This window comes from Corvus moneduloides, chromosome 3 (assembly GCF_009650955.1).
Source record: "Corvus moneduloides isolate bCorMon1 chromosome 3, bCorMon1.pri, whole genome shotgun sequence".
Lineage (NCBI taxonomy): Eukaryota > Metazoa > Chordata > Aves > Passeriformes > Corvidae > Corvus > Corvus moneduloides.
In genome coordinates this window covers 49,052,569-49,073,149 of record NC_045478.1, presented here as the reverse complement: position 1 = coordinate 49,073,149, position 20,581 = coordinate 49,052,569, and the positions used below count along the sequence as shown (strand labels likewise).

Sequence of the window (20,581 nt, the reverse complement as noted above, 5' to 3'; positions counted from 1 at the left end):
GTATCCCACACCCAAACCATCGACCTAAAACAACAAACCGCCTTAATCATGCAAGTGCTTCTTGGCAAGTACAAAACACAAAGGAGGAGTAACAATTCCCAAACAGAGAAATGTTTGTTCTCGTTAAGGGTTTCCCTCAATGTGGGGAAAACAAGGAGCAGGGTTCTCCAGAACACACTGTGTTCAACTCTCTTCTGCAATGCATGGTTGCAAGTAAACAGGAGAGCTTGAAGGACAAGGTCTTAAAGCTTGATTGTTTTATAAGTAGAAGCTACCACCATTCAGGAAAGCCACGTTCAGTCTCTGAGTAAGTCTCCAAGTCAAGTGCCTGGTTCAGTGTCCAAGAGGAGACACAGAAGACCAGAAAGTTTCTGATTTCAGTCACCTGGCTTTCATTGTGAGAAAAACACCTCTGCTATTGCCTTGTCTTAATAATATGGCTGTTCTTTCTTAACACTCACTTGTTTTGCTGACAGAGTTGGGCCCATGGAAACTAGCTCTTTACCTACTAGGTTTAAAAGTTCATCCTGTTCTACCTTTTAAGAGAAAAGCAAAACTTTCCTGTAAACTCAGCTCCCAGAATTGATTACAAAAGCTGGCTCTGACCAAATGCTGGCACCATTTTCATAAACCACAAGTTTTGACAAGCTTTTTCCTTCTTCTCTGCTAGCATTTAATACATCTTTTCCTCCAGGCATACTAGTCGGGTGGTATAAATCTCCTGCCACAAGCACGAGTTCCTAAAGGAACATGAATTACCTTTGACAGAATGTCATGCATGAGATCATCTTTAGGGTAGGTTTATTGTGTCCTATGCAGCTCACATGCTGAAAAAGAAATTCACCTTTCATTTCTTCGTAATTGTCTTTTAACTCTACTTTTTCCTTAACATGGACAGCTTTGTCTACACATGCTTAAACTTTTCACTTAACCACAGAATAGATTTCCTTCCAGGAACTGAAAGAAAAGTAACTAAGAACCTAATCAGCTATTTCATCCTGAAAACAGCAACATGGATCTAATGAAATTTAAATGAAATTTGAAATATTTTTCATAGCTGGAGAAAATAACTAAATCTGTCTTCAAAAGATTTGAGGCTCATGCTAAGACGTAGTGTTAGCTTTCCAAGCAAAACATACATGAAGTATTTCTAATCATGCTCAGACTAGAACAAGCCCAACTTAATCTTTTATTCAAATTCATTAAGCAATATCACTTAATGCAGTTCAAAAAGTCTTGTTCATGGCATGGCTTCATAGCATCAGAGGAAAAAGAAGTATGTTGAAAAATCTTCATAGTGGAGAAAATCCTTCCAGATAAACCAGAAGCCACTTAGGGAGTTTTGTCAGGAGATTAATCCTGATTAGCAGGAGAAGTTTCCTGAATATAATTTAGAAGGTTGTCTTAAAACCAATCTGGACAGATTTCTTAATGTTTTGCTAAAAAAGGCACAGAAATGACCCAGCATCTTTCTTACAATAATGATGACCAGGGTTGAGTGGTGTTGGTGTTTGTTGAAAAAGCTCAGCATTTCTGAGAGGTTTTCTTTGCAAAGAAAATGAAAAATAATAACTGGTTCCACTTAGGTCAACTTTTTCCTGACTGAGGGACGCTGGCAGCTGTGCCAGCTCCACCACAGCATAAACAGCAGAGGCTTCAGCCACAGGAAGGTACATGGAAACCACCAACAGAGACCACACTAACAAGGAATTAATGACTTCCATGTTTTATCTTTGTTCCCAAAGCAAATCCATTTGGTAAAAGTCAGCTAACCTTTGCTATCACATCCGTAAAATGGCGTTAAAAGAGATCATCACAGGGAAAGCTGTTATGAAGCTTACTGGCAAGTATAGGTCTCAAACCCCATCCACTTCCTTAAGAACAAACTCAGAGCCATAGTAATTCTCAAACTTGGGCACTGTCTTACAGATATTGCTGTAAGCAGCAATACAAGTGGCAGGAGTTCCCTTACATCTCCCATCCCACCCCAGCCTTTTGTTTCCTCCCCAGCACAGCAGTGCACATCCAGTTGTGCTGCGAGCCAGATCAGGGAGCTGATCCAGGCTTCACAACAAAGTAAAACCCCTTCCCTCTCCCCCACCCTGCCTTTTCCAGTGAATTCAATTCCCTGACCTGATTGTCAGTCCCACAAACAGCTGCACCTTCCTAACTCCTTATGTCAGCTCTGCTGCTGCACTCCTCGCATGTTGTTATCTATAAAGCATTTGGTTTGTTGGTTTATTTGACTTTTTTAAGAAATGTCATTATGTATGACCTACTGCCTCCGAGAAACTGGAGAAGGCTAATGGCAGGAAGGGTGGGTATCCCTCTCTCTCTCTCTGGAAGGAAAGCGAGAAGGAAGTGCCCAGTAGTTACCACGTCTCTGAATCTTTCTTCAAGGGAGCCTTTCTGCATGGCCCTGAAGAGGTGATCATCTGAAACACAAAGAGAATCCCCTCATTCATCAACTACAGAACTCACTTGAGTTGTACTACTGTTTTCCCTACAATATCCCAGAAGCCCTTAGGTACTTCAAGTATGTTCATAGAAGAAAGAAAAAAAAGAAACAAGAAAGAAAGAAGGAAACCATCTACAAACTTCTTTTCACATCGTAACATATAAACCCTAACATTTCTTTCAAATAACCCTGTTGAGCAAGGAATTATTCCTGTGTGCAAAATAAGCCAACAGGAGCTGAAATCTATTGCCTCTTGTGAATTAAAAGCTCATTACTGTTTATTGGCATGCTGCATGTGCACTTTGGAGAGCCTCACTGATTCTTCATAATAATCTGTTTTCAACTGAAAAAAAATTAAATGGCAGCAATGGGAGGTGAATGCAAGTTCTGCATCACACTCTTGGCAGGAATCTGTCCCAAGACAGACTCCCTGATACAGCAGCTGTGACTGCCCATCTTCAGCAGTGACTCACACCAAACAAGTGAGAGGCTCGTGAGAACTTTGCTTAGAAATGTTTGGGGTGAATTTATACTACCAAATATCTCACATTTCTTTGTTGCATTGGGAAACTAGTTTCTGTCACATGCAAGAACATGACACACCAGGGGAGAGAGGAGACATTTTGCCTGAATTTTTTCTTCCTCCTCCTCACTTCTGTTGTCCCTTCCTCACCTTCCTCCAGAGGAGAAAGCAACTTTGAGGCCAAGGAGCTCAGTTGCCACTGGAATGAAACATTAGGAACTCGCAAAGCTGAAAAGATGCAACTACTCATGGACTTCTTTGGATTAGAAAAACAGAGACCCTGACTTAGTAAAAGGAATATGCCTTCATCTGAAAAACAAGTGGAGAGAGAAAAGGGTTTTAGACTATCTTTTGGCAACACATGACCTTGGGCCCCAGCATGCCTATCTACAGCTAACACACGTAGTCACTGTTGCAGCAATAATTCCAGGGCATACAGCAGCAGCAGCAGTAATTCTCCTGCCTAGAGGCTAGCAGCAGAGACCAGTGGTTTAATTTTGCAGATTTAAAAGGGGGAGAAATAACGCCAGTACCTAAAGCAGCCTTAGAATTGATCAAAGAGCTCTGCCTTCAGTGACAGCCCTTTCACTGCATGCCTGCTGAGCACTGCCTTCTCCAGGGAGTACATCTAAATGTCAGGAAACAGGCAGAGAAACTTAGATTCTGAAGTTCACCTTACTTTGCATTGCAGCACTGTATATGTGAAAAATGCAGTTTATTGTGCATAAACAATAAAAGACAAGAAACTCAGCTTCTTGACAGCACAAAGAGATATTCTGGACAAACAGTGAGAAAGGGGTCACTGCAGCTCTGTCATGTTTGCTTTGGAGGCTGTGAGGGGGAAGGGAGTCAAGAGGAGGAAACTGCAACAATCAAAACAGAAGACAGGGCCCATACTTCAGGATCATGGATGGAGTGAGAAATCCAGATTTCATAGGTGATGTGTTGCAACACAGAAAGAATTGTGGGATTATGAAGAGGGAAAGTTGGTACAAAACAAGATTTTGTCATAAAGTATGCATACTCCCTGTTAACTTCTACTAAAAACTTTATGTCTACTTCCCCTTAATTACTTTGTGCTTATCTTGGGGGGGGCGGGGGGGGGAGGGGAAGATCAAGTAAATGGGGTATGACTGAAAGTCAAACAAAACAAGAAATGAAGAAGAGATGCCTTAGAAATTTCTTGATCAGAGAACATCTGCTCTGTTCACTGATTGCTCTGAGTAGATGATGCCCATGTTATTTAGGACAAATCTTAATCCCAGATTACCTATAAATTGTTCCTCTCCCAATACCCACCTTCATTTCTTTGCCCACACAGAACTTAGATTCCTCCTGCCTGCCATGATCTCCAAGATAATCAATTTCCAACCTCATCAGGTAGGTCTCTAAGAAACCCTATGTGCTCCCAAAATTTTGGAGTTTTTGACAGATTCTTCTCACTATGTTCTGTATAGATGTGTGAGAGCAAAGCTGTTCTTGCTATATAGTGTTAGTCATATTGCTAACTTGGAACATTCATCCTTTTAGAAAGGCAATCCTACAGAGACTTCACATTCAGAAGCCTCATGTCTCTTTTCCATGTACATTTTTAGGAAACCTGACTTCTGATGCAACTGACCTGTTTCTCAGCCATGTCTTTGGATTGCATCTGGGATGTGTCAGCACTGCTAGAGGCACTTTAGGAGGAGGAGATAAATTGCACTGGGGGACACAGGAGAACTCTCTGCACCATGTGTAATACACATGTTAACATATATTATGTATGGCTCTGTTATATATATAATGCACAGCTAACATTTTCCACTTTCTTCTCTTTAATAATGAAAACATCTCTAACAGAGTTCTGCTCTAGTCTCCTTACCCTGCTCCCCTGCTCCTTCATGTTTGATAGCATCTAGAATAAGCCTTTTTTCTGCTGGCTGGAGGATGCAGCAGTCAGTGTGATACCCAATGTGTCTGCCATGTCCTCTTTTCATGCTCTTTTCTAACCCTCCCCAGCTGCAACTAAAACAGTGGTGGAGGGAAACCCTCACAATCAAACCCAGAAAGCACTTACTGAAAACAAATAAGGTTGCTAAGGAACTGTGAAGATAAGCTCAAACCTACCAAATCCAGGAAGTTCATATGCTCTTTTCAAACGCACACCACTCATTGCTCTCTTTGCTCTCAGTGCTCAGTCTGTCATGCTATACTAGCACAGAGCTAAGGCTGTGAGTGTGTGCATGCAGGACAGATACCCAAAAATGTGGGAATCCCAAGAACCTAGCAGGTTTCAGCACTCAGTATCTACCTCTCTTCCTGTTTTTTATAATTACACCACACCTAAAAAGAGCCAAGAAGACTTAAAGTGCAGGTAGGCTATATGTTATATGTGTACCAGCAGTTATCTATAATGACAGGAGCCTGGCTAGCAGCAGCAGCCAAAGACACCAGCTGCACAGCTGGGCAACGTCAGCATAGAGACCAAGGGTCCACAGAAGGCACAAATTGTACCCTCCTTGCCCTTGCCATCCTGCCACCTAGACTAAAGAGAGCGTGGGCTTGACTGCTGATTTCCAACTTCACCTCTGTTTTTCTGCACAGGCGCAGCCTCAGCAGCCATGCCTTGCCCACAGGGATTTTCTTCAAACCGACATTATTACTAAGCTCAACCCATAAATAAAGCTAACTCCTGTGTGTTGGGAGGTAGGAAGATGAAAGCCAGAGGAAAGGGATGAACACGCCAGTTATGCCTTGTCTATCCCAGGCAACCCCTGGGGCCATGTTTATGTGTTTTCAGAGCCCGGTAAACTCTGGAAGCAAGGAGCAATTGAGGTAAAGCAAGCCCCTTTCATCAGCTGCCCTTTGAGTACTACACGTTCTGTTCCTCATGCACACAGCTACAGACAAATTTCCCTACACTTTGAAGGACTCTGGGAAATAAGAACATTCCACTAGAAAGATTATATTTAGCCCTCCTATCACCATTCACCTTGAGTTAAATCAGATATTTGGAATGCAGCCATTGCCTACGGAGCAGATGGGAGGCTATGCCTGCTGTACCCTGAAATGACACCAGCTACCAGCCTTGTGGCTTTATCAGTGCTTCACAGCAAGGCTGAAACTTCTCCAAAGGGCATGAGGTGATCTCATTTGTTAACTTGGCCTCATCCTATCTCATCATACAGAGCAGAGCAGTTCATTTCTGCTGTGAAAAACAAGAGAGCATTTCCACTTCCCACTCAAGAATTTGCACCAAAATGGCACTACTTTGAGTACTACAAAGTATTTGTCATAAATACAGCAAGTTTTAATCCTTGCTAACAACATAACCTGAAAGTGATTGGCATGAAAAAGCATAACCTAAATATTCTTATGCTATATCCAGAAGAATTTCTCCTTGTCTCACACATCTGGTACATTTTGTCCGCCACATAGCTGTATTTCACCCGTACAAAAAGCTACATATAAAAGGGTATTCACACCAACAGCCACAGGTGATGGACATCAGGAACTTTAAGTTCCACCTGCAAAGGGCGAATAAACGCTCCCCACTGACTGATTTCCCATGCTCAAGGACTCCTCACCTCTCTGAAGCTTTAAGTAACCACTTTCAGGTGTTGGAAGGTGTAGTAGCCCCCACCTGTCCAAGACTCCTTGTCATACAAGGAGCAAACCAGCATCAGCATTAAAAAAAACCCACACCAGGATGCAACAGCTTCTCTCTGAGAGCTCTACTGAACAACAGTTTCACTTTTTACATTAAGAGGCTACAGGATTTTATATGGTCTACAGTACTGCTAAGAAGTTAAGTTTTAAAACCCAAATTAAGCACCAAAATTAGCTTCCAAATTAGGAAAATTTTGAAAATTACAGTCTTTTAAACTATGGGCACACTGTCTTTTATGAATTTACAGTATTTTACTATTACTTTTATGACTTAAAGCTTGTAAAAGACAGCATTGCCTGCTAGCATGGTTCTTCTCCAGCTTTCAGACAAAAGCCTACTGATTTGTACTTCAGAAAAATACAGTAGGAAATACAAATCTGAAGAAATTTATGGAATCATCAATTTCTCAAGCATGTGGTTATAGATTGGAGAAAAGGGTTTGGAGAGAGCCATCCAAATACATCAGTGATGAATATGTTTGTGCCCCCAAAATGAACCCAAACATTTAAAGCCCTCCCTTTTTCACACCACAGATTTTATCAAATGAGTACTGCAAGAATGTCATGGGTGGCATTTGCACAGCCACAGTTACAGCTCAGCCCAACCGTAAGGAAAGCGAAGCTGCCCAACAGCTTCCATCCAGGATGCAGAAGACAATTGAAAATAACAAACCGCCTATTTCTGATGTGACATTTCAGCTGATTAGAAAACGAGCAAGAAAAGATCAAGTATTAAAAACATAAGTAGGATGAGCAAGCTTGCTGTGTTCATGATAACGTGTGTATACTTCTATAATAATTATGCTTTTAAAGGGCAGAGTAACAACTTCCAAAGAGACAAGCAGAATTTAAAAAGCCAGGTTTTTCAATATGTTCCAAAGCAGAACACCACACCTAAGTCTCACTAAACTCTTAAATTCTCATCCCCTTTGAACAAGTCTTTAGCTGAATCTGCACTAACTCATGAGCACAAACTTGGGAGGAAATCAGGGTAAGAAAAAAAAATATCTGTAAAAATGTACCTTTCATGGTTGCTTCACATATTTCCATTCTAGGCACAAATCAAGCAGCAAAGATTGAAATTCAACCTGTGCAGGTTTCATTTATGCCTAAAGTAAATATCAGGTACTTTGCTACCATGGTGATGAACACAGTAAAAACACCTTAAGCACTCCCAATTCTGCCAGTGCCAAGCAGGGCCTGGTGCAATAGTCAAAAGCAAAGCCTGGCCATCACACATGTATTGAGTTCACACCTTAGAAAATGGTTTAAAGTTTATTGAGTGTTGCAGTTGTGCAAAATCTGAAATACATAAACAATAAATGAACAGAGAAGTTGTGCATATTATGTGCATTCACTGCTCTGGTCCTGCACAGAATTTTTAAGAACTGACTGATCAAGGGCTCAAACATAACAGCAATAAAACTAAAGTTTCTGGGGGAAGGGAAGCTCAATCCATCCCACTCCGACCAGTTTGATGACAGCAAGAGATGCTCAAAGCCTGGACAGGGATTGCAGGTCAACAGGAGAGAACCTGAAGGGCAGCACAGAGGAATTTCAGCCTCTCCCACCAGCAAGCCACTTCATTGGAGATGCAATTTAAATGCCTCTATGTTAAAAGCACAAAGCATGGGGGATATTAGGAAAAAATTGTTCCCTGTGTGGGTGGTGAGGCACTGGAACGGGTTGCCCAGAGAAGCTGGGGATGCCCCATCCCTGGAAGTGTTCAAGCTCAGGTTGGATGGGGCCTTGAGCAGCCTGGTCTAGTACAAGGTGTCCCTCCTCATGGCAAGGGGGTTGGAACCAGACAATCTTAAAGTCTCTTCCAATCCACTCTCTGAAACTGTCCAGGAAATGAGTCACCTGTTTGACTCCCCTATATTGCTTATACCAAGAAACAAATACTCAGCTTTGGAGTATTGGTTATAGCATGTATTTTATTTTAAATAACCAAGTTCCATGTTAAAGCTCAATACCCCAATGTTCCCTTTAAAATGACAAATGATTAAAAAGATTTTTGTTACAAAACTAAAGCTAACAGCAGCTCAATCTTTTATGTCTGACAATTTATATTACAACATATATTCTAAATTTGAAAGTACAAAGAGTTTTCAAAGCTGTCCCAGACTATCAAGCGGACTTTGACTTTTTGGGAGTAGGCCCACCATCTTCAGCTGACTTCTCTGCTGGCCTCTTTTTTAAGCCTTTCATTTTCCGTGTCTGCAGTTTACTAAGATCTTGCCTCTGCATGTGGATTCGACCATAAGTTGTACCAAACACATCGTGGGAGATATTCTTTTTCTTCTTAGGCTGCAAGAAAAGAACAATGTCAGTATTTCTGAGTACAGTCCCAGGAGCTCTGGTGAGAATCAAGCACCCAAAAGCAAGGCCTCATACAATTGGCTGGAGTTTAGAGACTAAGATTTGTGCTGGGTGTTTTATGTGCTTCCAGGGGAGAGTCTGGATGCCAGCTGACCACCACAGAAGTGCTGTGGCCCCAGGAATGTCAGTTGGCCTCGATGAAAGTAAGCTCTGGTCAAATATACAACAAGTAACACTTCAGTCTTTGCTCCTCTTCACAGATAGATCTGAAAGCAATGCCCTTTCCAAGCTACATACCTTCAGGCCTTTCGGCTGTTTCAAAGACAGCTTATAAAGGTCATCTGAAGCTAAATGTGTCCTCCTCATAACCAGATCTAATGAAGGTCCCATCTCTTCCAGTTCAATTCTGGGTATTTTACAGCCAGATTTCTTCAGAAGCACTCTAGGAGGAGAAAACCAACCAAAATCAACATTGTCCCCTGTGCTAAAGATGTATCCATCTTCCTTAAGGATAGGTTTAATCCTGCAGCTCAAAATACTATTAAATCAACTGCTACCACTAACTCTATTACTGGGAAAGGCATCTATCAATAACAATTTATAATAAATCAGTCCCATTACAATTTGAACACATCCAAAATATGACCTGGCAAAAGTACTTTATTATTTTTTTAAAATGAGACCAGTATAATCAGTATCACTTTTAAAACTCAGCCTCAGTACCCTGAAAGCCATATCACTTCTCAAATTCAAAATAGCACTCTGGGTATTATTAGGCATGAAAAATACTCACTTTAATTTACAGCAAAATAACCAGAGCACTATCTGAGAAAGCATTTTGGTTTTTTGTTTTTAAGAGTGAGGCTGATTTAAATGATTTTGTATTAAGAGAAATCAAAATCACATGGAACACTATGTGTGCTACGAATGTTCACAGCCTCCTAAGTCAGGGAGTGAACTGTAAGGGTAAACACCAATGCAACAAGAAAGATTGCCTTATCCTGCCTTTTCCTGGTTTTCCTTGTGCGTCTCTGTCTGCAGCCTACCCCCTGTTATTCCCTGACAAACACCTAAGTGAGGAGAATCCTAGAAATCAGCCTGAGAACAGACTAAGTCCATGAAGTCTATGACAGTACCCAGAATTCACTAAGTTAATTCACACCACCTTACTAATCTAGCCATATGGAAGAGCAATCCTGAGCCAGGAGGAGCTCAACAAGGAAGGAGGCAGCAGACTTAGGGCTCAAGTGTTCTCCTGCTGTACAAGTTATGCTGGAGCACCTCTACACATTGCATGTTCTAAATGCAGCTCAAGCCAGTGCAATTTCACAATTACAGATTGAAGTTGACGAGTGTACCAAAACCCAAACAAATAGATAAAACACATACTCACTTGTAGCTTCTCATGTAAATTTTCCCATCTACAGCTGTGAAATGCAGAACATACTCTAAACCAGCCAGACGAATATTGGGCACAGTGGGACCTCTGAAGAAATCTGGGAGAGTATTACAATGAATAAATGCCAGGTTTTTTGGCTGAAAATAAAACCAACAGATGCCTATAACAAACTGGTGATGTGATGTGGGCCCATTTTGATATACGAATCTCACAAAATAGCCACTACTTAAAACTGCAGCCTGGCCAAAACACAGGACAGAAATTTAATATTGCACGTGTTAGCATGCACTGATGAATCCAAATGTGTGTGGAAATCCTGACAAGAACACAGTGACTTTCCAGAGATAATTTGGTGGCAATATACAAGCTACCTATATATATACTTCCTATCTGTAAGTGCATGAAAAAGAGCAAATACACCTTCAGAGCAGTAACTTAACATTATTAAGCTAATTGGAATAATTGCATTGTCTATGCTTTTAAATATTCATCTCTAAAATCAGGGGGAAAAAATTATCTTATTTGGTGTTTAGACCAGCCAATGCTCAGCTAAACACAGACCAGTACAGAGAAGCCATTTGCTCAGGTATCTGTTTAAAGACATAATTCAAACCTGATACTTAAATCTTAATCATAGCCAGATTTGGAAGACTAGAAAGAGGGATCAAAACCAGTACACAGCAGATCAAAACTGCACCTTGTCTACTCTTATCTACGTTTTTCTCTCTCTGGGAAAAAGTTTCGATATATCATTTCTTTCATATCTCCCTCACAACAAGGCACCTCTGTCCTCTAGGTAAAGCAATATTTGTCATTATGTCTAATGTTTTCTCTATTAATAAGCAACACATCTGTGAAAATAAGATACTTCAAATACTTGCTCAGTTTGCAAAGAGAACACTGAAATACAGGTTAAATACAAAATGAGCCACCTCTCGCAAGGTTCTTATATCAGGCTATGAAAATATACTGTGCAATCAGAGAGCCTGCAATGAGCACAGCAATCTGTCCAACACACGCAGAGGGTGGAGAAAGAATGTGACCTTGACCAAGAGAACAAGGTGTGCTAATAAACATGACAGGGCAATGCTGAAATATAGGAGAACTGTTAACAGATGCAAAACACATCACTCTTTCCCGCTCTGTCCTGTTTTCAGATCCCTTGGCTACTTGTCTTTTCCTTCGCTACCTTTTTGCAAGAGAATCAGCACTGGAGTAACATCCAAAACACAGTTTTGCTGGCAAATACCAGCTGGAGTCAGCCCAGGAAACTTCCTTGGTCAATTAAACACTCTCTTCTCCTTTCGAGTCTAACTTGCAGTTAGCGGAAAAGTTGCAAATATAACATTTTGTTTGCCTGTGGCATATTTTTCCCTTCAATTAGCTCTCTGCAGGTAAACAAGCTTACATTCATAGTGGTTTTATTGGCAACACTTCCTTTCATATTTTCCTGTGGCATCATACATCTTTTTACCCACAGGATGATCTCTTCCAATAAACGCAGGTGGTCAGGAATTTGTTTCCTGGCAACACTGAACAGCTGCAGAAACCTTACACTTCAGTATACCCAGAGAGTTGAAATTTTTTTAACATACTCTTAATTTACAACTCTTGCTTTGGTTGGACTAGAGACTTGCTTTCTCCTTTCTTTCCATCCCTAGTTCTCTCTCCCCCTTGTCCTCAAACATGTTTCCAGAACGTCTAATTTACTCTTTCCTACAGAGAGCTTTTCAGGACCTTTCTATTTCCAGATTAAATTGCTAATTGATGGTGGAATGTAAGTCTTTCTGTATCAATTCGTAACCAAAAGCTGGTAACGCTGTAATCTATGCAGCTATGGTTAGATGAGTGCAGTTCAAACTGCATCCCAGACATTTCCCAGCCATCCCCTTTTCCTGACCAGAAAAAGCCCTCAAATCTTTTCAAACACTCAAAAGCAGTCTGTGTGAGGAAGGCTGTTTGAAGACCAAGGTGACAGCCAATCTAAAATTGCAGAGATGTCCTGCAAACCAACGTTTTAGAAAGTGTATAAGCAAGCCCTATAGTGCCTGGCCATTTTTAGGCTAAAATAGATGTTCAGTAACTGAACTAATAACAAGCAGGCAGTGTTGTAAGAATTGAAACATCTTATAGATACAGGCATTAAATGTTATTAGCATTTCATTAACTGCATTCCAAGACTTACATCATCAATGAACTCCTACACTGCCACATCAGAGGGCAATGAAAACCAAAAGAGAAAAAATGGGATGTCTTTGTCTTTCAGGTCTCCAAAGAAAATGCATCTGTCATTTATTCCTCCTAAACAGCATCCTTTCACTTCACAGTTTAACCAGACTATAGCATTTGGTTACCATGAAGACAATAATTCACCTTTGCTCTTAGTTTTACAAAGAAACTGCTGTAAGATGATTGTACAAACATGCATAAGCCCTTTTGCTATCACAAAAGACAATGAAAGCTTGGTTGTTCCTCGGCATCACTGGCATCACACTACTTTGGCAACAAGAAGCTGTCAGCTATCTAATATTCCCTCTGGGATCCCAACAATACTGGTACAGCAACAAAATATTTGCAGCTGTTGTTATAAAGACATTCTCCTATCTTTCTTAGCAAGAGTAGCAGCTTAAAGGTACCACCTTTTGCAGAAATGGAACAAATCACTTCTTCCTTATCAGTTAAGTGCAGTTTTGAAGCAGGTCAGATTAATACCCAAAATATTTTAATTGGTTAGTGATACCTTCAAGCTTTTATTCTCCTTAACCTTTTTCTTTGTCTATTGTTTTGCATCTAGGTATTTCACAGAAGTCGGCAGAACAATTAAGACCTGGAGTACTTGGCATATGTTCAAGAAGGAAGACTGGGTGTGGAGTACATTCGACTGCCAAGTCATTAATGGCTAATAAATAGGAGAGGAGAAAGGACAAACATCAAGAGAAATAGGAAGGACTATTCAGTTATTTGGCAACTATCTTACTACGCCTGTCTCCCATTTCAGCTGTTTGACCATGGGGTGCAGAAGCACATCTGGATTCCCATCACTGTGCACATGCCTGAACAAGATACACCCCAGAAAAGGCATCTGCTTCCTGCAGCGTAAATACTCATTGACAGTGACACAAACATGCAGCAGTAAAACTCACTTATCTTCATATTCAATCATCCTCAAAGATGTATAACCTCTGTTACCACCCTTTCATCCATCCCCAAGAATCAGTCAGCTGCACTGAGAGGATGAAAATTTACTCCTCTCCTGCTCCCTTTCAGTCTCATTCCAGATGAAACATCTTGCTTTAAGGAATAATACTAAGGAAAACAATTCTCATTTTTAGGGTCTGTTTCTAAAGAGCAGTCATTTACCCGTTTGCCTAGAAACCTAGAAAACCAAGAATGGAACCAAAAGAACAAGACTGTTCTTATTGGGCCAGGTTCAGTATTTCACCAGTTTAGGGAAAAAAAAAAAAAAAAAGAAAAAAAAAAAAGAGGGAGTAATCTACTTTTACGACAACTATTAAAAAGAAAAAACACACCACCCTACTTTCTATATCTAATTCTACCAAGCAAGATGCAATTCTTAAGTGTCAAGAGACACAGTATTCAGACTTCTGTGTCTGAAAAAGCTACAATGTGCTTTATCTTCCAGAGCCTCCAACCTTAGGATAGTAAAAAATTCCATGCCAGTTTGTTTCCTAAGCTCCAAGCCTGCCTTAAAGTTAGGGCACAACTATTATCTACAGCTGATTTTTACTGCACCTGTTCTTTCCAAGTATCCTAAGCAACGGCACACTTGTTAGAATTGGTGGAATTTCCAACAGAAAAAGCTTTCATTACAAAAACAGAAGCTGAATTATACTGATTTGACTTTTCTGTAAGCAAAAATATCCCACTTTCTGAACTTAGTCCACTGATTTCAATTTAGATACTTCAAAACATTATTTGGTTAGAAAAGTGATGACCCACTACAATTATAAGGCCAAGACTTTTCGGAAAATGACAGTTTTCCCACAATCAAAGTAATGAATTCTAGTGAACATAAAGTTTCATCTTCAGAGTCTTTTAGGACAGTTTTTTTTCCTCCCTTTAATAGTCCTCATGATTAGTTAACTTTAATTTAATGTGACATGAAACCTACAAGTGCTAATTCTTGTTTTCTTTCTGTGCTGAACACAAGCAAACATTTATTGACAAACTAGCTTTTCCCAACAGATCATATTACTACAGATCTATGCAATCCTACTGCCCAAATCATCAAAATACTGACCAATAAGAAGGCTCTTCAGTCTTCTGTATTCTTCATTCACGTCAAACACATCACCAGCAAATATCAACATAGGTTTTGTCCCTTCAGGACATTTACTGTTCTGTGGAATAAGAATTTTAAAATAACAAAAATTCAGACAGTGTTAGGGAACATATTTTTGATTTGATAGGTGGCCAGCCATTCAACACTGAATGAAAAACTTCTGTGACCTGTGATCAGTAGGGACAGAATAGACCAACGAAATTAAATTAAAAAGCAGAGCATAAAATTAACATTCTGGAGAACAGAAACTACCATCCTCATATACTGCATGAAACACTTTTTTAAAAAACAACTGGATTCACTTCAGGGCACATAAAAAATTGCAACCAAAAAATCCACCACTAGGTGTCGCTGAAATACTGAATTAGCAATTCCTTACCTTAATATCTTTTAGGGAAACAAACTTCTCAACGCCCAGCTCAATCATGTCTAGCACGTGGTAGTCAAACATGCGACCTGTGAGAGCAAAAAAAGAAAAACCAGCTACTTAAATATTCACTGAACACCCCATCATCCCAATAAAAACCCAAGTGAGAGTTATTACCTATTATCAGGTTGTTAGGTCGCTTCTTGTTATGAGAGCCAAAGAGAAACAGAGAACAATCTGATTTCTTGGAAAAGAATTCCTGCAATTGAGGAAAAGAATAAAACTTATGAGTTTCAGTTCACAGGATTTAAAATATTCTGCAAAGGTATATGGCACAAACACATGAGTTTAGGAGCTGCTTAATGAGAAGAGCAACTGCACTTACCAGAAGAGTTTTGAGCATGTCATGGGTGTTTTTCAGCACTTAACGCTAAAACTGACAGCTGGATTCAAGACTCAAATAATTTCTTTTTTTATTTCCTATTGCATCTTAAAAGTCAAGTCAGGTAATTTTTTCTTGCCATTTTATCTATAACACTCTTTTTTATAATTCCTCATTATTTGCTTTTACACAAGATACTTCCAACCACTTCTCCTTGCCTGACAAGTAAGTATTTGCAAGCTGGCTGCTGCTGCAATGCCTCATTGTAGTTTCCCAAATAAGCTTCATGCAGCATATTAGCTTTGCCTGACAGCTTCTGAGCAACCAGTTAATTCCCTCAACAGCAAGTCTAACAACATCTGCACTTGGCACAGGAGTCCCACTACACAGCAACTTCATGTCAATTTATTATTTAAGACTAAGATGCTACTTAAAACCAAGCCAGTGGTGACTATCACAGAGATCTTTTCTCCAGGAGGAATAGATTAGAGAACCTATTGTATCCAGAGTCAACATGACAGCAGTTCTTTCTAAAGATGTCCAGCTCCAAAGTCCTTTTATGCACTTCTGCCTCCCAGGGCAGCTCCTCATCTTGTGTATCAACAGTGGTTCAGTGATATACACACACACACAACTTATCCAGTGCTTCCCACAAGTACGTACCTTGTACCAAGTATGAACTTGGCAGTTGTGAAGCACAGAAGGATACTTCACCTCCCACCCCTGCAACAGCAGCAGCTCAGAGAGGACATTGCAGCTCTGCCCCTCTGGGAGGTCAGAGACACCTGGAGAGGCTGGGTTAATTGCACGTACAAATCACACAGCTCAGCACCAAGTTCTGCCACCAGATCGCTGAGAAATGCTGACTCTAGACAGGCCAAAAACAGGCCAGAGGGGACTCCCCTTGAACCATGTGCTCACACAGCTGTTAATCACTGTGTGTTGATATCTGTATACTCTCCAATAGCTGTGTATTTTATTAAAAAGATGCAAAAAACTCAAATGCCTCAAATCTGCCCTGCATATACTGCAACAACACATACATTGCAAAACTGCCCTTTTAAAAAATGCCTCTAGCCAGTTAACCAGGACTGCTAAATGACTGAAAGGGGCTTGGTGAGCTTTTCCACTCGGTCCCTAAGCACCCTTGATGGATCCCATGCAGCCCCATAGACATGTGTGTCTAAGTGGTGTAGCAGGTCACCAACCATTTCTTCCTGGATTATGGAGGCTTCATTCTGCTCCCTGTCCCTCTTTTCCACCTCAGGGGTCTGGGTACCCAGAGAGCAACTGGTGTTGCTATTGCAGACTGAGGCAAAGAAGGTATTAAGTACCTCAGCCTTTTCCTCATCCTTTGTCCCTGTGTTTCCCTCTGCATTAAGTCAAGGATGGAGATTCTCCTTAGTCCTCATTTTGTTGGTGATGTAATTGTTAGAACATTTTGTATTGTCTTTTATGGCAGTAACCAGATTAAATTCTAGTTGGGCTCAGGCCCTTCTAATTTTCTCCCTGCATACCCTCACAATATCTTTGTGGTCCTTCTGAGTAGCCTGGCACTTCCAAGGGCAATATACTCTCTTTTTATCCCTGAGTTCCAGCCAAAGCTCTGATCAGACAGGCTATTCTTCTTCCCTGATGGTTCATCTTTTGGCACACAAGGCTAGCCTGCTCAAAATTGTCATAAGAGAAAACACTGTTTATACTTACCAATGATGTTTGGTCCTCAAAAGGCCTGGTAATATTTTTCCTGAGAGGAGGGGAAAAAAACAAGTTAAAATAAAAAAAACCAAAACAGGCCCAAGATAGCCACTTCTAATTAGTTCTCTGATAATAAAAAGTTCTGCATTCCACCAGAAACTCCAGCAGTAGAAGCTCAGTTTGAGTTCAAACCACAAGTCATATTAATACTGCCAGGAATGCCTTAGTGTCACCATTGCCATTTTAAGTACTTTCCTCCATATTTCCTGTCTTCTGGGGCCTGACTTCCAGAACACCAGTACTGGTGACACACCATGAACAACTGCCTTTGCCTGTTCATTCAGTGTTAAATTTAGCTACTACAACTGTCTCTGCACTACATTCATACAGACACTGGGTTCCCATTTTGAGCAAGACTTAGACCTGAAGCCTGCTCTGTACCACCTGCCACAGAACAGGGCTCAGCACTGATGCTGATCACACATAGCTTGTTTCCAGCCTACTGGAAATTATAATCAGTCAGTCATCTTCTGCACCCTGGTCATTGTTCAAGCCCCCATGGTAGCCAGCATCTCTATTCATGCTCTGAAATTACCAAAAGCTGTCTGTCTGTCAGAAGAGTCAAAGATGTCAAAGTGAGACCACTTACCTTTTATACAGTACAGCAAAAGGTTTCTTCACAGCATACTGCAAAACACAAAGTTTAACACATGTCATCTCTAAGACATGCACAGCACTGTTGTTTCTATAACCCAATAGTTTACAGGATCACATGAAACAGTAACTGTGCAGATCAGGCTAGAAGAAGGTACCTCAAAAGGCCTGCTCACAGTAATACCCTTCCAGCAGGTGACAATCTTGTTTCCAAATTAATTGCACAAGGAATTATTTGTAGAAACTAAGAAATAACAAAATAACTGAGAAATAGCTGAAATCAAAGCCACGTAATGCAATCCCTCTGCTTCTAAGGGGCATAAGGAAAAACAGGGAGAGAACAACAATTTGATCAATAGAGGCATAAAGTAATAGGAAAACAACAAAGCAAAGAGAAAAAGGAGTGTAGGAACAGCTATAATATTTTAAGCTATGGAGTTAGGAGACATGATTGGTAGTTTAACATTTTAGGAGAGGCTGAAGCCTCCCTATCAATACAGTCAGTTAACAGGATTCTGGGATATGACTTAGCTGTGTGATACAGTCCCAGTTCTGTACCTAATCCTCTTGTTTTCAAATGGACTTAGCAACACTTCACCTTACATACTGGACAATTGTGGAAAAAATGAAGAGAGGAAGCTCAAAACTTCTGGCAAAGAAGAAACTGGAAGAAAATAATCTCCATTAAGAAGTAGGTAACGACACCTTTGGAGTACTGGTCAGTCTGAGATTTGAGGTACAGGGAGAGTATGAAAATACAGGTAGTGCAGCAGAGACAGCAAACTGTAAGAAAGAGAGAGGAAGGTTGCATGCTATGTCCAACAACTTACAATGTCTTTAAGCACCTCGGTCACTGTTAAGTTTGCATTTCCTCCTTTTATGAGCATAGCATTTTTTGTATTTTCATTTAGCTTGGGTTCTCTCTTCTCAAGAAATCTTTTTGCTCTCTTAGTTTTAGGCTTTCTGTAACAATAAATTAATAGTTAAAAACTTAATATACGTAACAAAACCTGACACTGCAGGAAACAGTGAAACCAAACAAGAATTGGAACAAACTGTGTTCAAGTAATTTATTTCAATGACTTAATCCCAACCTGCAGAATTACAACCAATGCCTCAGGTGAATGTGTTTTACTGCCACTCCTCTTCCTCTCTGTCCCCCCAAATTAACAGAGGTGATTTTACAGTCTTGTGCTTTTCAGTTTCTGCTAATTTAGAGCTCAAGCTACACTAGAATTCCCAGCCTACTGACAGGCTGAAGGCTTCGCCTCACACCAGCTCCCTCCACAAGCCAGAAACTTGCTTTTGAGAAGAAAACAAAGTTACTCAAAGACCATCAATGGCACCCAAAATAAAAGCACAAGTATGGCACATCTGTTGTCAGGAACCAGCAAGCAGCACTGGGCACTATCCAGGTGAAATACCCCAGCCTTCACAGGGGCACACACCTTATACACATCGGTGGCTACATGGCTTAAGAATCACACTTCTCCACTAGATTACCATCTGAATAAAGCATTAATTTTAATTTCTTCTTTAAAACAAACAACCACACCCGTTCCCCCCCAACAGAATTGTCACGGTTGGAAGAGACCTCTGGAGATCACCGAGCCCAATCCCCCTGCCAAGGCAGGGTCACCTGGAGCAGGTGACACAGGAACGTGTCCAGGTGAGTTTAGATTGTCTCCAGTGAGGGAGACTCCACGGTCTCCCTGGGCAGCCTGTACCAGTGCCCTGCCACCCTCCATGTAAAGAAGTTCTTCCTCAGGTTGAGGTGGGACTTCTTGTGTTTTAGTTCATGGCAATTGCTCCCCATGCAGATGTGCATGTGATGGGCATCACTGAAACTTCAGAGATGAAAAGAATTCTCTCAGGTATACGGAAACAAACAAATTCAACACCAGCTTGTCACCGCGGTTCTTTTAAGCTACCAATTGAGTAAGGGCTGTTTGGCCACCACTAAAAAGACGGCAGCGCTCGGTTTCCTCTGTCCAGCGCGTTTTCCATAAGGCTTTTCTCTCTGCTGGCTCCCCCCACCGCAGCCCCGCGCGGGCCACCGCCCGCTCCCGTTTCCCAGTGCGGGGGTCCCCCCGGTTCACTCACACGACCCGGTCCAGCGCATCCATCGCTGCCCTCACGTGCGGCAGGATGTGCGGGAGCCGCCGTGCGGCGTCACATCCGCCGGGAGAGCGGGGCGGGGGCACGGCGCATGCGCGGGGCGCTCTGCCGGCTCCGCACACCCGTCCCACGTGGCGAAGGGTCTGGAGGGGAATCTGTACGGGGAGCGGCTGAGGGCACTTGGTCTGTTCAGCCTGGAGCAGAGGAGACTGAGGGGAGACCTCACTGCAGTCTGCAATATCCTCGTGAGGAGAAGAGGAGGGGCAGACACGGATCTCTTCTCTGTGATGACCAGTGACAGGACCCGAGGGAATGCCCTGAAATTGTTGTCAGGGGAGGGTTAGGTTGGATATTAGAAAAAGGCTCTTCACACAGAGGTTGTATGGTTGCAAAAGTTAGGATAATAATAATAATAGAAACAAAAGCTCGACCATTAGAAATAACATTTAAAATATTAAAAACCCCCAACATTATTATGAATGCACTCATAGTTTATGATACACATAAAACGTTTTCAAAAAATAATACTGATTACCAGATAAACTAGAACAAAGAAACAGTTTCAGTGTAGCTCTGAAAGAAAAGGCTGAGAAGGCCAGAAACCAATTCCACTGGAATACTCCTTGTACGTAAGGAAAAAAACTCACATACGTAGTGACAGGCTAAGCAAACAGTTAAGGAAACACGAGAGAGTTGCTGTGTTTGC

At 41.2% G+C, this 20,581-nt stretch overlaps 1 protein-coding gene across 1 annotated transcript; it reads right to left on the bottom strand.

Moving 5' to 3' along the window:
- Window positions 1–8,549: 8,549 nt before the first annotated feature.
- On the bottom strand, window positions 8,550–19,966 carry RPF2 (ribosome production factor 2 homolog). The gene is made up of 10 exons (XM_032101487.1): window positions 19,861–19,966; window positions 18,588–18,720; window positions 17,753–17,790; window positions 17,113–17,152; window positions 15,201–15,282; window positions 15,036–15,112; window positions 14,615–14,714; window positions 10,348–10,450; window positions 9,252–9,396; window positions 8,550–8,942 (listed from the first exon to the last, which is right to left on the bottom strand). The coding sequence occupies exons 1-10, from the start codon at window positions 19,881–19,883 to the stop codon at window positions 8,763–8,765; spliced, it is 921 nt and encodes a 306-aa protein (XP_031957378.1). The 5' UTR covers window positions 19,884–19,966; the 3' UTR covers window positions 8,550–8,762.
- Window positions 19,967–20,581: the final 615 nt, after the last annotated feature.

What these genes read in the sequence shown, in the direction of transcription:
- RPF2 (XM_032101487.1), bottom strand. Translation starts at nt 19,883, where the DNA reads ATGGATGCGCTGGACCGGGTCGT. An exon ending in TTTCCCTAAAAGATATTAAG is followed by an intron (nt 14,715 to 15,035) that starts GTAAGGAATTGC and finishes CTTATTCCACAG; the next exon opens with AACAGTAAATGTCCTGAAGG. An exon ending in AACAGCCGAAAGGCCTGAAG is followed by an intron (nt 8,943 to 9,251) that starts GTATGTAGCTTG and finishes CTTTTCTTGCAG; the next exon opens with CCTAAGAAGAAAAAGAATAT.